The 25,574-nt window shown below is 39.3% G+C and overlaps 1 protein-coding gene and 1 non-coding gene across 3 annotated transcripts in view; one reads left to right on the forward strand and one right to left on the reverse strand.

The window, feature by feature from the left end:
- The window catches only part of LOC126457615 (phospholipid scramblase 1), a 160,187-nt gene extending 136,311 nt beyond the window's left edge, over positions 1-23,876 (forward strand). The window contains exons 7-9 of one of the 2 annotated variants that reach the window (XM_050094070.1): positions 3,046-3,207; positions 6,950-7,058; positions 20,668-23,875. In XM_050094070.1, coding sequence (XP_049950027.1) covers positions 3,046-3,207; positions 6,950-7,009 — 222 coding nt within the window. In that variant the 3' untranslated portion in view covers positions 7,010-7,058; positions 20,668-23,875. Of the gene's footprint in view, positions 1-3,045; positions 3,208-6,949; positions 7,059-20,667 lie in introns of both variants that reach the window. The other variant, XM_050094071.1, reaches the window with a different exon arrangement.
- Trnal-caa (transfer RNA leucine (anticodon CAA)) lies at positions 9,665-9,739 on the reverse strand. The gene has a single exon. It is a non-coding gene; the product is annotated as a tRNA-Leu (tRNA).
- Positions 23,877-25,574: the final 1,698 nt, after the last annotated feature.

Raw genomic sequence — 25,574 nt, forward strand, 5'->3', positions numbered from 1 at the left:
TTGAAACAGCGTACAATCATCTGCAGAGTGAAAGATTCTTTCTGAGAATGTTCAGTGTTAGTACAAAGTCAAGATTACTAATGTTTTCAAAATATAAACTTGTCTTGGAAATGAGCATTAAGTATTGCTCTTATCATTCTCGGACAACAGTATTTTTTTTTAAAATTTTTATTATTTTTTAAAACACACAACTCCTGATGTTCTCCCACAACATTTCCACCTCTAAGTTTTACATGCTTCTATTACAAAGGATGTAAATAGGAATTTATAATTTCTGCCACCAACAGTTTTCCTTTGTTGGCTGTTGAACGGAAGTGCTTTAGACATTCCCAGTTCTAAGGTTGCAGAATTAGTATCAGAAAATTGATCAAGATGATGATTAAGCAGTGTCAAATAATGGAGAAACTTGCAACTAACATTTTTCAGTTTATTTTTACTTAATAAAACCATGAATTCCTCTTGCTCATAGCAGTTTGAATAAAATTTGCAAGGGTAAAAGAGGAAGAAGTTGTGCCAGATTGTTTTTTAAGGATGTATACAGGGTGGTCCATTGATCGTGACCAGGCCAAATATCTTACAAAATAAGTGTCAAATGAAAAAACTACAAAGAACTAAACTTGTCTAGCTTGAAGGGGGAAACCATATGGCGCATGGTTGGCCTGCTAGAGGGCACTGCCATAGGTCAAACGGATATCAACTGCGTTTTTTAAAATAGGAACCCCCATTTTTTATTACATACTCATGTAGTATGTAAAGAAATATGAATGTTTTAGCTGGACCACTTTTTTCGCTTTGTGATAGATGGCGCTGTAATAGTCACAAACATATGGCTCACAATTTTAGACGAACAGTTGGTAACAGGTAGGTATTTTAAATTAAAATACAGAATGTAAGTACGTTTGAACATTTTATTTCGGTTGTTCCAATGTGATACATGTACCTTTGTGAATTTATCATTTCTGAGAACGCATGCTGTTACTGTGTGATTACCTGTAAATACCACATTAATGCAATAAATGCTCAAAATGATATGCGTCAACCTCAATGCATTTGGCAATATATGTAACGAAATTCCTCTCAACAGCAAGTAGTTCGCCTTCCATAATGTTCGCACATTCATTGAAAATGCACTGACACATGTTGTCCGGTGTTTTCGGTGGATCACGATAGCAGATATCCTTCAACTTTGGTGAACGTGTGGGCCATGGTATGGTGCTTCGATGACCGATCCACCTGTCATGAAATATGCTATTCAATACCGCTTCAACCGCATGCGAGCTATGTGCCGGACATCTGTGTTGGAAGTACATTGCCATTCTGTCATGCAGTGAAACATCTTGTATTAACATCAGTAGAACATGATGTAGGAAATCAGTATACATACATACTATTTAAATTTCCATCGATAATATGGGGGCCAATTATCCTTCCTCCCATAATGCTGCACCATACATTAACCCACCAAGGTCACTGATGTTCAACTTGTCGCAGTCATCGTGGGTTTTCCGTTGCCCAATAGTGCATATTAAGCCGGTTTACGTTGGCACTGTTGGTGAATGATGCTTCGCTGCTAAATAGAATGCGTGCAAAAAATCTGTCATCTTCCTGTAATTTCTCTTGTGCCCAGTGGCAGAACTGTACACGACGTTCAAAGTCATTGCCATGCAATTCCTGGTGCATAGAAATATGGTACAGGTGCAGTTGATGTTGATGTAGCATTCTCAACACCGACGTTTTTGAGATTCCCAATCCTCGTGCAATTTACCTGCTACTGATGTGCAGATTAGCCATGACAGCAGCTAAAACACCTACTTGAGCATCATCATTTGTTGCAGGTCATGGTTGATGTTTCACATGTGGCAAAACACTTCCCGTTTCCTTAAATAACGTAACTATCCGGCAAACGGTCCAAAAACTTGGGTGATGTCGTCCAGGATACCAAGCAGCATACATAGCATATGCCCGTTGGGCATTTTGATCACAATACCCATACATCAACACGATATCGACCTTTCCTCCAATTGGTAAACGCTCCATTTTAACACGGATAATGTATCACGAACCAAAGACCGTCCGCACTGGCGGAATGTTACGTGATACCACTTACTTATACGTTTGTGACTATTACAGCGCCATCTATCACAAAGCGAAAAAAGTGGTCCAACTAAAACATTCATATTTCTTTACGTACTACATGAATATGTAATAAAAAATGGGGGTTCCTATTTTAAAAAACGCAGTTGATATCAGTTTGACCTATGGCAGGGCCATCTAGGGGGCCAACCATAGCACCATCTGGTTTCTCCCTTCAAGCTAGACGAGTTTCTTTCTTTGTAACTTTTTCATTTGAAGCTTATTTCATGAGATATTTGGCCCGGTCACTATCAATGGACACCCTGTATACATATGTGTGTATACATAATACGTGATTGTATTTAGTATTTGTTAAAACTTAATTGCTCACTCAGATCCCAGTATTATTGGTCTGGACAATAGTCTCTTCTCAGCATTTGAGATACAGGTTTCTTATACTCTCTTCCAAACATGCAAATAAAATAAAATAAAATAAGGAATCCACAGTCAACCATTGACTGCCACACTAGATATTATTTGAGCAAGCAGCATGATATACATGTAGTTGTCACACAGAGAGGTAATATGCATGAGGTGCAAACCATAATGATATTTTTCTTGCTCCACTGTGTTGAATTGGGAGTTACAAGGCAGAAACCTACAGAAGACTGTCAGCAGTTTGTAAACCACAACTTCATTTAACAAAGAATGCAGTACTCCATAGTATAATTGGGTGGGATGAGCAGTAGGTAGGACCATAAATAAGACTGAACACTTAGTTTAGTCCACTGCTCAGGACCTCAGCTATACAATGAGTGATTACCTCTACACCTTCCATTGTTTGTATTCCAAACAGGGCTTTCCAGTTTTGTACAACTTTACTTCACAGACTGATACAAGGTAAAGTCTGTTGCATTTTGTGCTTTGAGTACTATCATTGGGTGCTGATACCTTGTTATGAATTTCTTTCAGATTCTATCCAAGGATGGCAGCTCACAAGTAGGAAAAATATCGAAACAATGGTCAGGTCTTTTGAGAGAGGCATTCACAGATGCTGATTACTTTGGAATTACATTTCCAATGGATCTTGATGTGAAAATGAAGGCTGTGATGTTGGGAGCATGCTTTTTGATTGTAAGTAACAAAAGTTGTGTTAGATTGTTAAGTTTTACTAATAACATCACCAATGATTATATTTTAGTTACAAGAAGAGTCAACAATTACGACAGAATTAGATCAGAAAATTAATACCTTGATTGAGGGCGTGATGCTTAGTAGAAAAAGTACTGCAGAATATAATGCAAGATATCTTAGTATAACAAATTATTGTCAATCAGAAAGTTTTGAGAAAGTAAGGCAAGTCACAGTTCTTTTGTAACTGACCATCTTGTCTTTCAATGTAGTCTCTTTGTGTCATTTTCTCCAGCGTACCATCTCCAGCCACTCCCTGAAGCTCCCGCAGTATCCCCTCTTTAAGATAGGTTATTCAGCATAACTTTATGGGAAGTCACAGGTGCTTCTGAGAGCCCAAATTAAGGCATGTTCAAGGTCCCCCCCCCCTTTCCAGAAAAGGAAAATAACATGTATGGCTAGACCTGATGTGCTGTGTAAATACATGATGGTCTGTGTTTATCTCTTCATGCCGCCTTTTTAGCAAATACTGTTGTCAAAATAAAGTAAGATCCTGTGCCTGGTGGAGACTGAGTACGGTTCATTTCAAATGATAGAGGCTGTATCCTTCGCTAATAATCTCTCTATTGATGGAACATTCAATATCACGCTTTGATCCCTTCTTCTTTAACTGATTGTAATGGTCATACATCATTGGACCTTTCACAAAATTAGATTGGATTATAAACTCAGCAGTCTTGAAACTTTTCGACTGATATTCACATGTACACCACTGTTCAACACATAAAATTTCATGGAAATTAATTTGGTACCACTAAATATAAAACTAACATTAAGATGCATAATAAGATAATTGTGCAATTTGAAAATTGTAAACATTATAGCACAATTATCTTTAAATATTGAGCTCTGTGCACAAGCAGTTGGGAGCACTGCTTGAGCATATCAGAATTCTCACAGTGTAGTATCATCACGTGGTACGTGTTTTTATCATGTAATCACTAGCACTGTGGCCAGGTATCAAAGTGCTTCAATGGGAACTGTATACAAAAAATATATCTGAATACGAGAAACATGATTGACTATGTGAGATGCTAGTGGAAAGTTTGTGTGCCATATTAGTAGGCCTGCAATCCAGCTACACAGAGTAATATTGTACACTATTCACATAAAAGTTGTCCAAAGAAACGTTCATTAACTCCTAGAATGAAAAAATGGGTGCTCGAACCATTGATACAGCCAACCAAAATATTGCTTCAAGCACTATGTATAAAACTGGGATTTATGAAGAATTACGTAATGGCATACATACATCAAAAGACCCCCAGGCCCAGTTTCGAAAAAATGAAAGCAAGTGTGGTTGTTATTCACAGACCAGAGAACTCGTTAGACACTCAATTTGATTTAATGTGATAAGGAAAGGAGAACACAGCATAGGAATCTTTTAAGATTTTTTCAAATAGTTTTCTGGGAAGCATGAAATCTAAAAACTTAAAATAACTGTTGGAAGGTCCAATGTGCCCATATGAGTAACAGCAATTCAGCACTTTACTGAACTTTTGTTTTGGCCATCATACTTGCAGCCCAATTGTGGTGATGTAAGTGATAAACAAGGTGAGTGGGTCAGTGGGATATTTCACTTGTGGAGTAAAGGTAGAATGGGAAATGGAGTGCTGTCATCATTTAATTGAATATTATTAGATGATAAAGACAGATGTTGCTGCAACACAGCACCAGAGGCAGGACAAAAAGGGACACTCTTAACATGTAGACTGCCACACATTGAGTGATGGATGTTTCACCAGCAGGCCAGGGCAAGCAAACAGCATTAGGTGCAAGGCTCCGCTGCAGCCACCATCAGCGTGTGAGATACAAGCAATATCATTCTCATAAATGAAAACAAATTAGTAAATTTCAACTTCATTTTTTAAACTTCATTTTCAGGTTCTGTGACCTAGCAAATAAAAGGAAAACATTATCTTTGTCATAACATTAAGCTTTTCAAAATTTGTACAACAGTGTACCACATAAGATAAATGTGGTGTAAGAAGCCTACCCCATTTGGCTGAGTCATCATGCTTAAAGCATTGTTTTAATGACAGATCAAATGGTCTTTATGAGGAGCAGTGACTACTATTGCTCATTAACATGTAGAATGAAAAGAACTTATTCTCTTGGGCCACAGCCTTCTGAGAGCTGTTTCATTATGTATTATACTGAGAAAATGTGAATTCCCTCAAGGAAAATATCAAAAATCACATTGGTAAAGTTGCAGTATAATGTTCTTCATTACTTTATCAAAATGAGTTAATGATTCATGTTGACGTCATCAAAAGATTGCAATATGTGTAATCAGTTTTCTGTCAGAAGTAGCTTCTCAAATACAAAAGATATTGATTATATACATAACAAAATATATTTTACATGCCATCCTCATAAACTTGGAAACACCTACTGTTTCTTTATGTTGTTATTGTTGTGGTCTTCAGCTCGAAGACTGGTTGTATGCAGTTCCTATCATGTCAAACCCTCATCTCTGCCTAAGTTCTGCAACCTACATCCAGTTGAATCTGCCTGTTGCATTCAAGCCTTGGTCTCCCTCTACAATTTTCACCACCCACACTTCCCTCTACCAGAAAATTGATGATACCTTGATGCATCCGGATGCATTCTATCAAGCTAACCCTTCTTGTAGTCAATTTGTGCCATAAATTTCTTTTCTCCCTTATTTAATTCAGTACCTTTTCATTAGTTATCCAATCTACTCATCTAATCTTGACATTCTTCGGTACCAACGCATTTCAAAGAGCTTTCATTTTCTTCTTGTCTGAACTGTTTATCATCTATGTTTACTTCAGTACATGCCCCTGCTCTGGACAAATACTGATCTTTTTGTAGAACTGAAAAATGACACCCCAGCTGTGCTGATGTAAAAATTAACACAGGGGTTCAGTTCCTACAGGACCAACATCCACTGTACATCTTAAATTATGAAAAAACTAACTGAAAAGGCGTATAAAGGAGCAAACTAATGTAGACACAAATTTGATATACCAGATGGTGAACACATTTTGATAGCCTGCAAGACTGCAGTTCAACAGTGTTGCCCAAATCTACATGTTAGAATTATTAATAATATATATCTTCATGTATGTTGTTAGAGCACTTGTGTCATGAAGTATTGTGGGAAAGGAATCGGAGTAGATTATCACAATCATTAGCTCAATAAATCTCGGTAGTACATAGTTAGAAAACTGCTTACAAATATAACATAGGCTTGAGTTAAAAGATGTTCAGTGTTTAATCTGGTTTTAATGACTGGTGCACTTTTAAGATGCAAAGTCAGGAAGATGAACTAATTTTGCAAAACGAAGTAATTCATACAAATGTGCAGAAAATGTCACATATCATTAAGATGCAATAGTGCATTCCACAGTGACTTGTAATTAAGAATGAGTTTTATTATGCGTAATATTCATTCCAGAGACTGTATTGAGTGATATATTGCAGTACTTGAATATTTCAAATCTTAGCTCCAGTGAAGTAACGGAATGAGACCTAACAAAGATTAAAATTCAGGGAATGAATCGGGACTGTTGATTGAACCCTGATCTTTTGTTCTCTTGCATTCTCGGGTTATTATTGTATGTACAAATTTTATTTGTTTCTGTTAATATCTTTACTGCTATAAGTTATTCATATTTTGTTGGTTTGACCTCACTCCATGCTTTTGATATATCTGCAGGATGTAATGTTCTTTGAGAAGAGTGGTAATAAGGAAACTGATCGCCCTGGAATGTTTTAGTCGTTATAATGAAGACTTTGATGTTTCTAGAGAGTTTCTCAAGTTGAAGGTAAAGTAAGAGTCATATTGCGTAAAAAGGTGTCTGAAGGCATCTGGGATGCACAATGCTTCTGAAAACTAACATGATCATAATCATTGTGCCACAATAAATGTCACTGCTTCTGGCATTGTTTCACATAGTGATGGAAGTAACCAGTGCTAGTTAATGAAATAGCTTTGCTTGAACTAACATGCAATGGATTTTTTGTTACTGTCCTATTATTGTTTGTCAGTCCGGTCTGCTGTCTAAACTGACACTATGGAAAAATTCCTTACTTCAAAGTCTTAACTTATCAGTATGGTGTTGGGATTTTCTCTCTCTCTCTCTCTCTCTCTCTCTCTCTCTCTCTCTCTCTGTGTGTGTGTGTGTGTGTGTGTGTGTGTGTGTGTGTGGAGAAAATGAAGCACATAACGTATATAGGGTGTCCCATTTTAATCTATACCAGCCAATATCTCTGGAGCAGCACAATTTTGCAAAAAAAAATCTTGAGTAAAATTTGTAAGGTTTGAAGTGGGTCATGGAATGATTACCTCAAAATGACCTTGAACCCTGTTTTCAAGATCAAATTAAGGTCAAGTTCATTTTTGCAAATGGTAACCCCAATTTGTTATGCCATATTCGTATTTTACATGAGAAATATGCATTGTTTGTAGGGAACATATTTTTTTCCCCAAAAAAAAACCAATGGTTTGTGACCAGGGGGCATTTATTTGTAACTTTCCAAGGTTACCAACAACTCTAGAATGAAGCTAGATCATGAAAAATCTTCAGTGGAAATCTCGTATGATTTCTGAACTCTGTCCACTGGTGAAATTTTCATGAACTTCAAATGGCCTTAAAATTCTTCAGTAGAGATTAACCCGAAAGCAAATATCATCGGCATTAGCGAAACCCAATGTGCACCACTTGAACGGTGCCAAATCAGAGACCAGGATCGTGCTTGTGCAGCACAATCAGAGAAGTGAAGGGTGGAACTTTGAGGCTACCTAATAAGCATCATTGTCGGGAAATTTGAAATCATGACTGGGGGTTCAGAGAAATTTTACCTATGGAGACTCTGAAAATTTCTCGGCTGTGCTCACTTAGAATGATTCTTGACTGGCGTGATCTTATAAATTTTTCTCTTATGGACTTAGAAAAAAATGAATGTTAAGGGATTTAGAAAAATTCCACCTCGTCGAATTCTGATGAATTTCACCTCATGGGACTCAGAACAATCTCGTCTCCCGAGACTCTAATGAATTCCTGTGGAGTGAAACTTTTCCAAATCCATACAAGCAAAATTATTCTCCACATGAATGTTTGGAGCTCATAAGAGAAAAATTTATCTGAGTCACCTTGTCTCGCAATTGACTTTCTCAGTCCTGTCTTTCATTTCTGTCTTCTCTCCATATTTGAAAAGGCCAGATTACTGTGGGGTATTTCATTATTTTATTATTTACATCAATATCAAGATATGTAAAGGCACCCTCTTGAAAGACACATATCCATTAGACACCTAAGTAATTTTGTGAAAGATCGCAATTGATTACTGTATGTTTTGGCCTCACGTTGTGGCATAAACAAACGGGTCGTGTACGCTGTACTAAGTCAGGTGCCCTGCAACCTGCTTGCTGGATGTTTTGTTGAAGGAAGAATCTAAGAAAGCCATTAATAGTAAAAGTGATCACTAAAAGTTATTTTTCGACTCTAATCTGTCTGAAATGGCTGATTATATGCTGTTCAAAATAGTGAGAATGATAAAAATTGTTGGTGAGTGTCTTGATAACTATGCAACCATGCACAGATTGTATGTCAAAAAGTGTCCTGATGCTGATCATCCCACAAAGTTTACAAGTAGATCTCTGGTAGGATGAGCTGAAAGAGGTACCTTGATAAGGCAGAGACAAAAGACGGGCCCAAGAGAGGCAATTGTGCTGGGAGTTTGTGCTATCATCACTGAAGATCCACACCTTTCAACACGTCAGATTCAGGGAATGCATGGCGTGCCTCGATCAACAGTAGCTCGAGTTTTTAGATATTTTAAATTCCACTCATACTGCTTACATATCACCCAAGCAATCGAGCCTGGGTATCCTTAGAGATGCCTGGCATTTTGTCGATGGGCCGATATGCAAATACGTAATGATCCCTTTTTCTTCGAATGCATTCTCTTTACAGATGAGTTAAACTTCGATAACATGGGAGGAGTCAATCTCCATAATGCACACTACTGGGCAGAAGCAAATCCTCGCTGGCAATGAGATCACCAAACACAGAGACGGTGGTCAATCAATGTCGAGGCTGGCGTAGTTGGAGATTATGTGACAGGTCCTATTTTTTATGGCAAAATGTTGAACGGCTTGTACTATCTTAATATTCTCCAGAATCTGGTGCTTCCTTTACTAGAAAATATCCCCCTAGACATACGAGCGCATCTGTGGTTTCAACATGGCAGTGCCCCTGCACATCAGGTCCTACCTGTCAGAAGGTACCTCACTGCAGCTTACCTGAATCGATAGATTTGTATTGGTAGTGCAATTCATCAATTCCCACAAAAATCACCAGGCTTAACACCATTGGACTTCTTATTATGGAAGCTGTGAAGCAGAACGTGTGAAATAGATTAAAACTGTGTGCTGGACCGAGACTCGAACTCGGGACCTTTGCCTTTTGCGGGCAAGTGCTCTACCAACTGAGCTACCCAAGCACGACTCACGACCCGTCCTCACAACTTTAATTCCGCCAGTACCTCATCTCCAACCTTCCAAACTTCACACAAGTTCTTCTGCCAGGAAGTTTCATATCAGCCCACGCTCTGCTGTAGAGTGAAAATATCATTCTGGAAACATCCCCTAGGCTGTGGCTAAGCCGCATCTCCGCAGTATCCTTTCTTCCAGGAGTGCTAGTTCTGCTAGGTTCGCAGAAGAGCTTCTGTGAAGTCTGGAAGGTAGGAGACGAGGTACTGGTGGAATCAAAGTTGTGAGGACAGGGTGTGAGTCGTGCTTGGGTAGCTCAGTTGGTAGAGCACTTGTCCGGGAAAGGCAAAGGTCCCGAGTTCAAGTATCAGTCCAGCACACAGTTTTAATCTGCCAGGAAGTTTCATATCAGCGCACACTCCGCTGCAGAGTGAAAATCTCATTTTGGAAGCAGAAGGTGTACTCCCCCCCCCCCTCCCCCCCCCCCCCCCCCCCCCCCCCCCCCCCCCCAATGATGCCAAAAGATATGAGATAAAATATTGTGGCGGCTTTCCAGGCAATCACCCATCAGACATTGAATGTTGTTGAGACCAGTTTCTGACAGAGTGCAAATGTACATTAGGCAAAATGGGCAGTTGATCGAGCATCTGCAATCCCAAATTTCCAGTGAGAACCATGTTAATCAGCCGTTTTCAGGGCTAATGCTGTACGAAATCCGCTAGGCATCCTGCATATGGTGCACGTTAGGTTCCGTGTTCCACAAATGCCAACGGTATTTGCTTTGCAGTTAATCCCTACTGAAGAATTTCAAGTTCACGAAAATTTCACCAGTGGACAGAGTTCAAAAACCGTACAAGATTTTCATTGAAAATTTTTCCCAGTCTTGCTCCATTCTCGAGCTAGTGGTAACCTGTGACAGCTACAATGAAGTGCCCCCTGACGACAAATCACTGGTTTTTTTAAAATAAACGTTCCCTACAAAGAACACATACTTCTTTTTGCATAGAGTATGAATGTGGAATAAAAAATAGGGGTTACCAATTGCAAAAATGAACTTGACCTTGGTTTGACCTTGAAAACAGGGTTCAAGGTCATTTTGACATAACCACTCGATAACCCCTTCAAACCTTACATCTTTTACTCGAGACTTTTTTTTTTGCAGAATTGTGCCACTCTAGAGATATCTGCCACTCCAGAGATGTCGGCCGGTATAGAGTAAAATGGGACACCCTGTATAATTTCATGACAGGTTTTCGAAGGTGGAGTGTTACTCATTAAAGGAACCTGCAGGCATGCATTTAACATATACTGCTACAGGATATTGTGTTTTAAAAAAAGACAAATGAACAGAGAGACATTCACAACACGCAATAGGAATACATTTTTCATCATGGCTAGAAGTGTAGAGAGAAAATGAGTTATTCAATCTACAGAGAGCTGGCTACATTTTGTGCAGTAGAGTTTGAGAAGATGGTGGTGTATATTATGAGAGAAAATCCATCACTAAGCAGCTGTTAACTAACTATGAAGTATACACTTTGAAGAGTGAAATATGGAGTACAGCGGTGGAGCAGCAGTTACATCCCTATCATAAACAGAGTGTGTGGGCAATATGGGAATAGTTTTTCACCAAATTAGAATAAAAATTCAAAGCTTTTGATGATAACCTTGTCATCTTGTTACTGGAAATCATGTCAGCATGAAAAGCATTACATCTCATGAAAAATTCTGCAATTTCCTTTTCTTTTCCAGAATGTCAACATATTCACTATTAAAGATGTGTGTGGTGTTTGATTCCACTGTTAAGCTATACAAACATATTAAAGAATAAAACATTGAATGCGTGTACAGTTTTATCTCTGTTGTTAGCTATCTTCCATCGTAATTGATGATATGTGACATGTATACAAAATAAGCTCTAGTTAGTCATCTGCACACTGTTTTGTTTGCAGTTGTTACTCCTGGCAAACAGTGTGTTTCGTCTCTGAGCCATTTCCTTATAATTTTGTTCAATTTAGCTTTTCGCATCTTGTTCTTATTGTTGCTTGCTTCAATTCACGCCTTTTCTTTAATAGTTGCACCTTATTTCATTTGAGATTCCCTCTCTCTCTCTCTCTCTCTCTCTCTCTCTCTCTCTCTCTTTCTGCCACTTGGTGCATTTTAATAATTTTTACCTTCACTGGCCACACTGTGCTGTTGCCAAAAAACTTTGCCTTAAGTCTGAAATAAGTGGTAAAAAAATGTGCTTATCTGTTAAGCAGTATGTCTAAAATTAAAAATCTGTTGGCATGCTCAATTTAATTTCTGCTCATAGATGTTCAGCGTAATTTGATTCAACTATTATGCAGTTAAGGCTAACGATGTTTGCTATACTGCTCTCTTACAGATAATTGTCCTTTCTTGGTAATGTGTACCTGCTAGGACTATGACTTGTATAGCTGCATATTGCTACCTACACACTGTTGCTTTATACGTGGGTTATTCAGAAAGTAGGAAATGTTTTGGCATTAAAAAAAAAAAAAAAAAAAAAAAAAAAAAAAAAAAAAAAAAAAAAAAAAAAACTAAGTACAAGAAATACATTTTACTATATACATCTGAAAGAGCAACTGACATACTGCTTCTGCACATAGTCACCAAACACATTGAGGCTCTTATCATAGTGGTGGACAAGCTTTGAAAGACCTTCATCGTAAAATTCTGCCGCCTGAGACTTCAGCCAGTGAGTCACGCCTGCCTGGAGTTCCGCATCATCATCAAAGCACTGCATTGCAAGCCAGTTCTTCATCTTGGGAAACAAGTGGAAGTTGTGTGGTGCAAGATCTGGGCTGTAGGGCAGATGAGGGAAAATTTCCCATTTGAATGAATTAAGGAGTTATTTAGTGCAGTTTGCCATGTGAGGTCGGGCATTGTCATGGAAGAACAAAATTTTGCTCTTCTAAGGCTGTGCAAAGTTTGACAGTACCGGGCAGAATTTATGGTTGCTCCATGTTTGAGAAAATCAATAAGAAGCACATCTTGCCTATCCCAAAACACTGTCACCATCAGCTTCTTTTCTGACAAGATTTGCAAACATTTTCTTGGTTTTTGGGGGGACCTTGTGTCCCCCCACTCCATGGACCATAATTATGTCTCGCCATTGACGCGTTTCACCAAAGCTCTCATCACCGTTTACGATTTGATCCTGTAATGAATCACCATGTTTGTAGTAGGCCTCCAGAAATGTCAACGTTGCCCCCATTCACTGTTCTTTACGGTGCTCTGTAAGCATTTTGGGCACCAGTCGTGCACAAAATTTGTGATAGTCCAGCTTTTGAGTGACAATTTCAAACAACAAAGTCCATGAAACTTGTGGAAAGGAAGCAAAAGTTCCGCTATTGTGAAGTGATGGTTTTCACGAATCGTTTCATCAACTTTAGCGCCAAGAGCATCAGTCATAATGCTTGGGCGTTCATTCTTCTCTTCATCATGAATGTTGGTTTGGCCATTTTCAAACTTAATGCACCATTTCCAGATGGAACATTCACTCATTACATTCTTTCCGTACACTTCTCACAGTTCACGCTAAATTTCTATAGGTTTTAGGTTTTTTACCAACAAAAACCGTATCTTCGACCGCACGTCACAACCAGCGGGATTTTCGATTGTAGTGCACATTTGAAATTTGAATATCGAAAAACTAGATGCACAGAGACATTCCCACTGTCACGGATGGATGCCAACTGAGCTGCTGAGCATGCACATACCAAAATATACGCGATTGGCGCATGCCTAGCGGCGTCAGACGGAAACGTTCCCTACTTTCTGAATAGCTCTCCTATTTCTTGTTCGTTTGTTTCTTTCACAAATTTCTTTAATTCCTGTACTTGCTGCATTTTTCCTTATATCTCACTTTTTCATACCATGCACACTTAGCCTAAAGTACTGTATGTTATTTTGTTGAGTGCACACTGTGATAGCTGACTGCTTATAGTTCTTCACAAATATTGACAGGTCACATTTTTCTAATACAGTAACTGATTCTTATTCAGATTAATTATGAATGTTGTAATGCCAAAAGACAATTAAAAATTATATTTTGTTCTTAACAAGCAGATTTTAAGGTTGAATTTTATCTGTCCTTAAAACCTCTGGTTTTCTTTATGTGAACTTCATTTGTTGCTAACCTGTTTGCATAAAGAAGCAGCATATACAAAAGTATCAGTAGTAACAATATTATGAAAAGGATAGATTGCTCCTTACCATAGTGGAAATGTTGAGTTGCAGATAGGGACAACAGAAAGACTACTAAACAAGTGAGCTTTCAGCCAAAAGGCCTTCTTCCGAAGTAGACAACACAGAGATTTATGCAGACACTATTCACATACGCATGACCCTGCGGCATTTGAAGTTCCTGTTTCTCTTCTTCCTCCCTGTGTGCTCCTGAAGGCCTGCCCACGTGTCTGGCGCATAACGGATGACTGGATAACGTGTAATTTCCAGCCATTGGTCGACAGGTAGGGTTCACACATACCCCTGGTACAGGTCAGGCCCAGGGAGGCCTGAACTGCTACCTTCCAAATTACTGATTGGTCCCTCTGTCAGGTGTTCAGGAGGTGTGACCTGAGGTGTGAACAATCACCTAAGACAGATGCACCCCCTTCTGAATGTGGCCCCCAGTTGGAAGGAGCGCACCATCGGAGATCCTGGCAATCATGGGGGATTTTCTCACAATGAGCCAATCATCTTCACAGTCAACAGCTACAAAACGTAAACAGAATGAGGCTAATGATTCAAAGACCCTCTCAGCTGCACGATGGTTCCTCATGGTTTCACATACTGAAGGCGGTCAGGCTTTTGCTATGATAAATCTGTTTATTATTCAGGAAAGTGTTGATACAATTGCTGGCCCTGTGAAATCCTGCTCTTGTTTACAAAATGGGACTTTGCTTTTGGAGATTACTTCTGGTTCTCAAGCGAAACAGCTACTTGCAGCTTCGCTCCTCCCCAACTATCCTGTTCATTTTGAGGCCCGTCAAACACTGAATTCTTCCTGTGGTGTTATTTATGCCAGGCTCCTCGATGGTCTGACCAAGGCAGATATCCAAACATACCTATCTGATCAGGGTGTCATTGCAGTCCATTGGGTGATGGAAAACCTAGATACCTGCATAGTGCCCATATGCATTCTCTTTTTCAGTTTTGATAGAGTGGTTCTTCCGTCAGGGATCAAAGCAGGTTATGAAGTTATCACAGTAGATTGTATATTTTAAACCTGCTGCACTGTTACCAGTGTTTTAGTTACAACCGCACTTTAGAGTCCTGTAGACACCTAGCCAGGTGTTAACCTGTGATAGGGATGCTCAAAAGGGCAATTATCCGCCACCTCCTCCCCCCTGTATCAACTTCAGTGGTGACCATGCCGCTACTTCCTGCAATTATCCTGTGTATCTCGATGAGTGGGCTGTCCAGGAGATCCAGGTGAATGAAAAAGCCATCTGGCACCTACAGTGCTGTTCTTGCTACATCTTGCTCCATAAAGGACATGGCCACGCAGACATGCAGCCTCAAATTTATCACTGCATTTGTGAAAGTGCCCAGTGTCATGGTAGTAGCCCCGTCTCCTTCTCCAGCTGTGCAACATGCCACCTGACATTCACCTCACTGGACAAAGTCACCAGCTACACAACAGGCAGGCTGGAAAGTACAGAAGGAATACTTTCATGAAGACTTCCTACATCCCTCCAGACAACCAACATCTGAGCCTTCCTGTGCCAACTGGAAAGGCTCCAAGAAGTCAAACAAAGGCAAACAGTCTTCTTCGGCGTCTCGAAGATCCTCTTCGATGGTGTCGCCATGTGATAGCCTCGCCCAGCCAACCTCCGTGTTGCTGGTGTGCATCACCAACCATTTTTCTGCCCTGGACTCTGCAGGCGAACAGAAAAATGCTGACGCTTCTGTAGACCTCACAGAGCAGGATCCTACTGCCCCTGTGCCCTGTAGCAGTGAGTCTTCGAAGGCTGGCACTCAGCAGCTGCTGAGGTGACACCCTTTTATTTTTTCCTCATCATGACTCTCCTCCAATGGAACGTTCGTGGTCTTCGATCCAACAAAGAGGATTTATGGTTGCTCTTAGAACTGCAGTGTCCACTTGTTCGCTGCCGTCAGGAACAAAATTGCGTCGTCATGACTACATTGAGCTCTCGCATTTCTTCCTGATCCTTTTTGGCCTTCCCACCGAGGATGTTGTTCCATCTCATGGGGGAGTCATGCTGCTCATACAGGATCACATTCATAGTCAGCCCATCTCCCTGACCTTCAAGCTGTTGCAGTTCAGCCTTTCCTTCCTCACTTGACCTTTTCCCTTTGTACCATTCACATTCCTCTGTCATTTGATGTCACCAGAGCAGTCTTCCTCCAGCTTATTGGTCAGCTGCCTCACCCATTTCTGCTGCTTGGTTACTTTAATGCACACCATCCCCTTTGGGGTTCTCCCAGAACCTGCCTGAGAGGTGCTCTCTTGGCTGGCCTTCTCAATCATCTTAACCTCTTCTGCCTTAACACATGAGCACCCATGTTCCTTTCAGACTTCACTCTGACCTATTCCCATTTGGACCTATCCTTCTGCACTGCCCAGCTTGCCCATCATCTTGAGTGGCCCATTCTCTCTGACACATACACGAGTGAACATTTCACGTGTGCTCTCTGTTTGCTGACACCTGTCCCACCTATTTGCACACCCATATGGCAGCTTACTACTGCTTACTTACTGCATTCATTATAAACAGTTGCATGCACAGTGTCATTGTGTTATTTGGGATAGTAAAATAGATAGCTGGATTTTACCGTTCTTTTATCAGTTCCACTCCATCTTCTGTTGTGTGGGCCAACCTTTGATGGCTCTCTGGGACCAAGATCCAATCCCCAATTTCCGGCCTGACAGTAGCAGACGATGTCATCGTGGACCCTATTCTGTCTCCAACACCTTGGGCCACTATTTTGCAGAGCTTTCAAGCTCCTCCCACTATCACCCTGCCTTCCTCCATTGGAGATGAGCTGAAGAGGCTCGGGCAGTGCTGCCATTACTATGAGGGAGCTAGTTAATGCTCTCACTTCATCCCGATTCTCCACCCAAGGCCAGATGATTTTCACACTCAAATGTTGCAGCTCCTTTATCTTGTAGGCAATCACTTTCTGCTTCATATGTACAAGCGCCTCTGGGCAGAGGGCACATTTGCCAGAAGATGGCGTGAAGCCACTGTCAAACCCATACCTAAGCCCAGTAAGGACAAACACCTTTCTTCCAGCCACCACCCCATTTCTCTCACCAGCTGTATTTGCAAGGTGATGAAACTTATTATTCACGCCCGGTTGGTATGTTGGCCCAAGTCTCGCAATTTATTAACCACTACACAGTGTGGATTTTGAATGTGCCATTCTGCAGTTGACCATCTCGTCACTTTGTACACCCATATCATGAATGGTTTTCTGTGGAAATCCCAGACTGTGGCTGGTCGCTGTGTTTTTCGATTTGGAAAAAGCCTACGAGACCTGCTGGAAGACTGGTATCCTCCATATTCTCTACACGTGGGGCTTCGAGGCCACATGCCTCATTTCTTTAAGGAATTTTTAAAAGATTGAGTTTTCAAAGTATGTGTGGGTTCTACCTTGTTGGACACATATATCCAGGAAACAGTGTGCTTCAGGGTTCCGTCCTGAGCATCATCTTCTTTGCTATCACCATTTGCTATTACCATTAACCCTATAATGGCCTGTCTCCCATCAGGTGTCTCCAGCTCCCTTTTTGTTGATGATTTTGCCATCTGTTGCAGTTCTCCACAGGCTTGACTCATTGAGTAGAATCTTCACCGATGTCTTGATCATCTTTACTCTTGGAGCATCGACAATGGCTTTCATTTCTCCACTGACAAAACCATTTGCATGAATTTCTGGTGTTGCACTTGGTTTCTACCACTGTCTTTACATCTTGAGCCTGTTGCTCTTTCGGTCGTTGAAACTCTGAAATTCCTGGAGCTCCTGCTCAATAGGACATGGTTCTCCCATGTGTCTTACATGGCAGCCCACTGTTGCAGTCCCTCAGTGTTCTAGTGTCCTCAACGGTACTTTCTAGGAAGCAGAGCGAACCACCCTCCTCCGTTTGTACCAGTCCCTTGTCCATTCGAAACTAGACTATAGGTGCTTCATTTATCTGTGCATCTGTCTCTCAATACTATCTACCATCATGGCATCCATTTGGCCACTGGTGCATTTTACACTAGCCCGGTTGAGAGTATGTATGCAGAAACTGGCGAACTGCCGTTGACCTACTGCTGTGACTTTCTCCTCAGTAGAAGGCATGCTGTTTGTCTGCCATGTGTGGCCACCCATCCTATGCCTCCTCCTTCTATTACTCCTTTGGTCACCAGTATGGGGCACATCCCTTTTCTCTGTTACCTCGCGGAGTTCACTTTTGGCTCTTTCTTCTCTGCAGTTCAACTTCATGCTGCTTGCAACATTCACTGTGGGTGTGAATCCCAGTGGATGTGAACCCTTCACCTCCTTGGCTTCGTGTGGCGGTCCTTGTTCACTTTGGCCTTCATTCACTTCCTAAGGACATTACTCCAGCCTTGCTCTATCGCCTTCAGTTTCACGACCTTTGCATGGAATTTTGCGATAGTACCTTTGTGTACACCGATGGTTCTTGGCCTGACTGTGTGTCAGGTGTGCCTTCGTCATTGGCGCCGACTTTTTTCAGTATTGGCTTTCAGAACACTGCTCAGTATTTACAGCAGAGTTCTTCGCCCTGCATCAGGCCACACAGTACATCCACTGACACAGGCTTTTCAATTGCGTCATTAGCTCATACTCTCTTAGTGCCCTTCAGAGCCTGTGTGTGCTGTACACCATCCATCCCTTAGTGCTACAGGTGCAGGAAAGCCGTCACTTGCTCACTCTTGATAGAGCCACTGTGATGTTTATGTGGGTTCCTGATCGTGTTGGTCTGACAGGAAATGAGGCCACTGACACTGCTGCCAAGGCTAAAGTCCTCATGCCTCAGCCCGCTAGTTCTTACATTCCCTCTGATCATCTCTGTATTGCTATCTGTCAGCAGGTGGTGTCACTTTGGCATCACCACTGGTGATGCTCCAGGTTATTAAGCCTCTCCCAGTGCCTTGAACAACCTCCTCTCAGCCCTCTCAACATGAGGAGATCATTTTAACTAGGTTGCTTATTGGGCATTGGCATTTTAGCCATCACCATTAGCTGAGTGGTGCTCCCCCACCGCTTTGTCCACATTGCTCTCAACTTGTGGTGCTCCACGATTTCCTGACAGAATGTCCTTTTGTTAATCACTTACATTCTTGTTTGTTTTTGCTGTCTGAGCTATTGACTGTTTTAGCGAGTGACACATGGGCTGCTGACCGCATTTTACTTTTTATCCATCTCGGCAATATGGCGAAGGCAATTTAATTTTTAGTCCTGGACCTCCGTTTCTCTTTGGTGTATTTTATAGACCTTTCTCCATGTCCCTGTTTTTAGCTGTCTTCTCTTCCGTCGGTTAGGATCAATGTATAGTCATTTGTAACTCCTCACCTTGTCTTCGTGTTCTACAGTTTTCACATGGGCATGTTTTCATGCCCTAAAACAAGACAGACAAAACAAACACGCACACACATGACCACTGTCTCTTGTGACCAAAGACAATGGTCCTGTGTGTGTGTGTGTGTGTGTGTGTGTGTGTGTGTGTTATGTGTGTGTGTGTTGTGTACTTCGGAAGAAGCCCTCTTAGCTGAAAGCTTACTTGTTTGGCAGTTTTTTTTGTTGTACCTGTCTGCAACTCTACATCTCCACTTTATGGTGAGTAGCACTCTACCCTTTTCAGAATATTGTCATTATTCCATCCTGTATTTTCCATTGTTTGAAGGTACACGCAAGTGGAAGATGTTCCTTAGTTTTAACAGCTATTAGGATTCTTCAAGTCTTGAGACCTATGGTATATACTTCAATGGGGTAATCAAAATGCACAATAGGTTACAAACTCACTGTTTATTTAGTGACATGCCTTGTTCATTGAAAAAAGATACAGTGTTCACAAGTGAGTATATTTATGTATTTTGTTGTTTTATATGCAATAGAACATGAGGTGGAAGTAGTACAGTAACACGACAGCAAGTAAAGCCTCTGTAGTTTTATTGATTTCTATGTGCCACATACCAGCCAGCTGTAGGTAAGTGGTTCTCTTTCCTCATTTTCATTTGTCCGTTATCTTGATGCATATCTGAAAGTGGACTGTAACATACCAAACAGTACCTTCTAAAATAAACAATAGGAACCACTCATCAACAGCTGATTGATGAATGTTGCATGGACACACAACAGAATAAAACTGCAGTAGCTTCCACAAGTCTGTCTTGAGTGAAAATGACTGTTTATGACTAGTTGTCGAGGCACACAAATGTGGACAGAGAAGAACTGATTTTGGCAGCATGGAGGGGAAAGAGATGTGGGGCAATCATGCAGGGTGAATGGTTAGCCAGGCAAATGGAGTGGCACAATTCCATGATCACAGGGATGAATGGGATTTACACAAATGTGTATGCAAAGAAAGTTGGCAGTTAAGGATGAATAATTATTCAGCAGGTACAGTACCAACATAAACAATTAAAAAAAGAAAAGAGGATTTAAAATATATTCTGACTACAGGAAAATTGTTGGTTTCTCCACTTTCACCCAACCAAGTTCCTTCATATATTATGAGATATGAATATAGTGCGAGTCCTTGATCTGTGTGTTGTAATCTTGCTTGTGTTGTTGTAATCTCACTCCACCATAAATGTATCGAAAGTATTTAATTTCAACTATTTTCCTAACTTTTTGTAAAATAATGAAAAACAATAAAATGCTATTGTTCCATATAGTTTTGGGGAAAAAAAATTTATCTACTGTTCATAATTCTGTTTCAGGATTACATGTTCTTTGAAAAATCTGGCAATGCTGAACAAGATGGCATTGGAATGTTTTAAAGTATGCACCATATTATATTGTTTACTAAAGCTAACAGAATGTTTAACATGAAGTAAGGAATATTGTATTCATACTTACCCAGTAACACATTCGTTTGACATCACAACAGTTTCCTCATCAGCTTTCAATATTTGTGTCAGGGAGTTTGTTAATGTTGGAGTAAGTTCAGTGACATCTATAAATATATCATTCAGCCATAGCACTTGTTGAGAAATAAATGACATTGATGTACAGTGAATTTACTCGAACAGGTGATCATTTTTGTAGTGCGTGAAATGTTTTATGTGTGGAGAGTGACACCTGTCCCCAAAACAACAGAAATTATATGTATAACCTCTTTTCTGTGTCTTGATTGTGGTGTTGTAGATACATCCCTGATCCTTCAAATGCAATCCATGCTGTGAATGGATGCAAGTTTATCTATACCCTGTCTTGATTGTGGTGTTGTAGATACACCCCTGATCCTTCAAATGCAATCCATGCTGTGAATGGATGCAAGTTTATCTATACCAAAGATATTGGAACTGAATATGTATTTACACTATCTGTGATTCACCACATTCTCAGTAGGAGACAGATTTGCTGTTTTAAGCTCAACAAAATACTTGCATAATTCTTGAAATTTACTTTGTATAAATGCATGCAACACAGAATATTTGTCCTGATACAGGATGTACTGTAATATTGTCACTACAGGTATATTTCTTGGTATTGCTTTAATATCAGTACCTAAGAGACCCATAGTTTTAATATGTGGAGCAGCACCATAAGTTTTGAAGCATGTATGATTTAAGGAAGTGAATTTTGAGAAGGATCCATTGCACTGAGTGTTGATCTATCCCACTGAAACATGAAATCAATACCTTTATGGAAGTTTATCACAACTAATAGAAGTTCAATGCTGCTGATCACTTATCTGCTGCAGCATGAAACAAGCATTTATTTAAACATGTCCAAACAGTTTGTGAATGCTAAATAACAAAAGCAAAAAATTGCAATTCTGAATATCTTTTCCTGACTGCAGTGAAAGCTGGTTTGTATATATTATTTTGTAGATTGCTCATATAACCTATCCTGGTAGTTCAATAAAAAATGAAGTGCATTTGAAGTGTGTTTCTGATTGTTTCATTCAATTTGAAGACAAATGTTTTAGAAATAAGAAAATATTGTATATTTGGAGATGTTACTAGAGTACTGCTAATAATGTTATGCAAGTTGTGGGTTCCGCTTGTAGTACTGGAATACAAATTTCCCTTTCTTATAATGTTTGTCTTCAGTCAGATAGTACTGATAGTTTTATTGGTTGAGAGTCACTGATTGAAATATATTATATTAAATTTTCCTTTATGTTATCCTTGCATTACAAATTTTATTTCACATATTTAAATCATAAAATCATTATTTTTTTCTTAATATTTCAATGTAGAAGTAATTAGAGAGTTTACAAATATATATTTGGTGTCATAGAAACCCTATGTTATTTTTTGGAGACTTTAGGAATTGTGTATAACAATAATGTTGTAGTTAATACCTTAAACTTTTAAAGCTTTATCTCATGGTCAGTAAAAATTTAGTGCATCCTGTTGCTGATTTTGGTTTGTTGCATTACCTAGACTGAAATTTCATGGAATCTGCATATTAAGTAATGATAAATATGAGTGTACTTCCACACTTCTTCAAAAATTTGTTGTTGTTTCAAAACACAAAAGGAAATATGAAACATTAGGTGTTCCTGCTTGTACTTTAAGTTGAAATTATATTTAAATCATTATTGGTACATAATTGCAAAATAGGTGCTTTTTACAGAAAATAAATATATGTGAGAAATGTTGATGTACTAATGTATGAGCTTGGTTTTATACAAACATAATGACCTATTTATCTGTAGAGTTTATGCAGTGTAACTGGAAAAACAGTGTTGTTTCCTGCCATATGACACAGAAGTTTTACCTATCATTAGTCCAGGTAGTTTCTGGTGACATTGTCTTCTCTATATGTTTTCCACATGGACAGTTAAAGCTGGTACTAATATGTGGCACTTTTGTGCAATTTGAAAAAAAAAGTATTTTATATAAATGTAACACAACTTATAAGCAAAGCATACTTGTTATTCTTAATGACTGTAAAGTGATGAGCTTTGAGCAGGAAGCTTTTGCTCTAATCCAAATAGGGGTTAGAGTAACAAAAATGAACAACAGTTTGTCAGAGTGCAAGCTAGCCTACGTGAAACTGGAACCTATACACATATTATTCAAATTAAGCACAGTGAATGTTGTTTGTAGATTATGATTATATTTATCCAATTAGTGTCTTTATTCTTCCATTGACTGTGTATGAGTAGCTTTGGATGAAGCCAACAAAATGGAAAAAATGTACTCCAATGGAACACTTAATTTCCTATATGGTACTATGTTTTTTGTGCCACAGAATATGGCTGTGTTTGTTGTTGTTAGTACTTGCTTCTCATTTTAGGCAACTAATAATTAATATAATATTTTTGGTTATATACGGAACCACAGTAGTCTCCTTATGTTATATGTGGACAACCCTTTATTATATAGTTAGACGGAATCTGCTAGTTTTCAAAAGTGTACCCCACAATAATATTCTGTTACTTTATGGATATGCTGTCTTTAACAGCAGGGTCAAATGGACATTTAATATGGAATGCCATACTGTGTTAGCTCTACAACAGATACATTTCCATTTGAAGTTCTTATTAACCAAAGGCAGCACAGGCCTTATATTTGGCAAGTGTTGTTTGCACAAACTTTTTTATTGAAGTTGTATGTGTTGTTTTTGCTGGTCTTTATATAATAATTTTTTTTCCACATATGAACCAAAAACTATGCTTAATACAACGACAACAGAGGCAGTTGCTGATTTTAATGTGTGCTTCTTTTGTTTCACTCGACACAACAAATGATGTTATGCAAATCAGTTCAACGAGTAAATAATTGTTAAGTCAATTACTATGAGACTTTGCATTCGTGTTAACTATTAAAGTGTGTCCAAATTTACTTATGAAAAAAAAAAAACTTTTGTATATAAAGGTTTTGGTACATAGTAGTGTTTATAAATTTTTGTCACAATTATATATTGAACTTTTTGTGTTGTAATAATGAACTAACTGTTGAAACTGTATTCTGTTATAAATAAATCATTATTTCCATACTATAAGAAGACAACAATTTCTTATTTTGTCCAAAGCAACAGGTATTGACACACTCACTAATATCCTCATTGTCAGCTTGACAAAGGAGCAGACAATAAAATTGTGGTTAACACACATCAAGAGAATTGTTTGCATTTCATTTTCCATACGTTTTCAGATGACTTTACATCATTGAACAAAGAAAACCATTCCCAGTAATTCATTTGTGTCTCCATCCTCTGTATTATAGATGATCTGTAAGAAAAAGGAAGGCAACTGATGTCATTTGTTAAAAGTTGCTACATTTATTTGCTCTTCACAGTGGTACTTTGTCACATTTTATTGCTGTATCCCATAACACAGCTATAAGAAGTTATTTAGAAAATTCACCAAAGTACAGTCTGATTTGCTGACAGTGTATAGTTAAAGTTAGAACAGTAGTAGTGAGACACATCCATGTAGGAAAGGGTGGCTGGGGAGGGGGTGGAGATAAGAGAAGGAACTCATTCCTACACCTTGTAGAATTCAGGGTACAGGCATCTTGGTCATTAGGCCTACATAATTCCCATGCATGCACCTCTGTAAACAACTGTCTTTGATTCTAACTAAATTGAAGGTTTAGCCTGTTCTGGCATTACACGTCTGAGCACGTGAAAAATGTGGCTTTAGTAATAGCTAAATAACTTAGATTAATTTGGTTATCATACTGCCCTCAGGAAATTGTGCATTTTCCTTCACACAAACTAGCTTTTCACAGCCATGTTGTGCTGAAGGTGCTCGCTTCATATACTGACACACAAAAAAATATTCATTGGTCAGGAAGGAAGCATACATTTTCTGTCATCTAGTTTGAAAAAGTATTGTCTTCAGCAGTTGTTACATTCTCAAACTGTACAGAGTGGCAACACTTCTCAAAATGGAATGATAGAGTTACAAATACTGCACACCACTAGTATAATTACACAATAATTTTAGAAACTGTGAAACTGCTGCTCAAGTAAATTCTACCTGCTGATTTTAGTAGTTTTGAGACATTTCTGACATTCATCCAGATAAATGTAGTGCATTTGAAATTAGTTACTACTTTTGACGGTGGCTCACCAGAGGGGAAGTGACACCATTGGCCAGGTAATACCAATGATGTATTGACTTTCCCTACCATGCCACCAGCGATACGGTTGGTAAAACACCACTGTTGCCATACCATGGATATATGGTACCACGTGGTGTTGTGCGTTAGATTCATGTGTGTTCGTCAACTCTCATTGTATTTTCTGGCTTTGAAGTGTTCTGCAGCCATCAGGTATTGTGAAGAACAAGTGTTTTGTGTTGGCATTGCACTAACAACAACAGCGCAGCACATGTGAACGCAAGATTTGCATTAAAATTTGTCATCCAAGAAGACCTACATCTGCTTAAAGTTAATATTCTGCTGCAGAACATTCCCCTAAATTTAACAATAGTAATGGACAATGCACATACTACTCTGTTGCGTTGTATAAAGCTCCAAAATGCAGTGTAGGAAATCGGATATTTTGCTCTGGGTGGAAAGAAATGTTCCACTGGATATAGTTGAATGTAGCATGTGTAAGGCAGAGTTCATGGAACTTGTAGTGCTGTACAAGCAAAACACTCCTAGCTACCAGGTTGATGAACTGGCTAATGCTAAAGGGCACAGTTTAATCAAACTTT

This window comes from Schistocerca serialis, chromosome 2, assembly GCF_023864345.2.
Source record: "Schistocerca serialis cubense isolate TAMUIC-IGC-003099 chromosome 2, iqSchSeri2.2, whole genome shotgun sequence".
Classification (NCBI taxonomy): Eukaryota; Metazoa; Arthropoda; class Insecta; order Orthoptera; family Acrididae; genus Schistocerca; species Schistocerca serialis.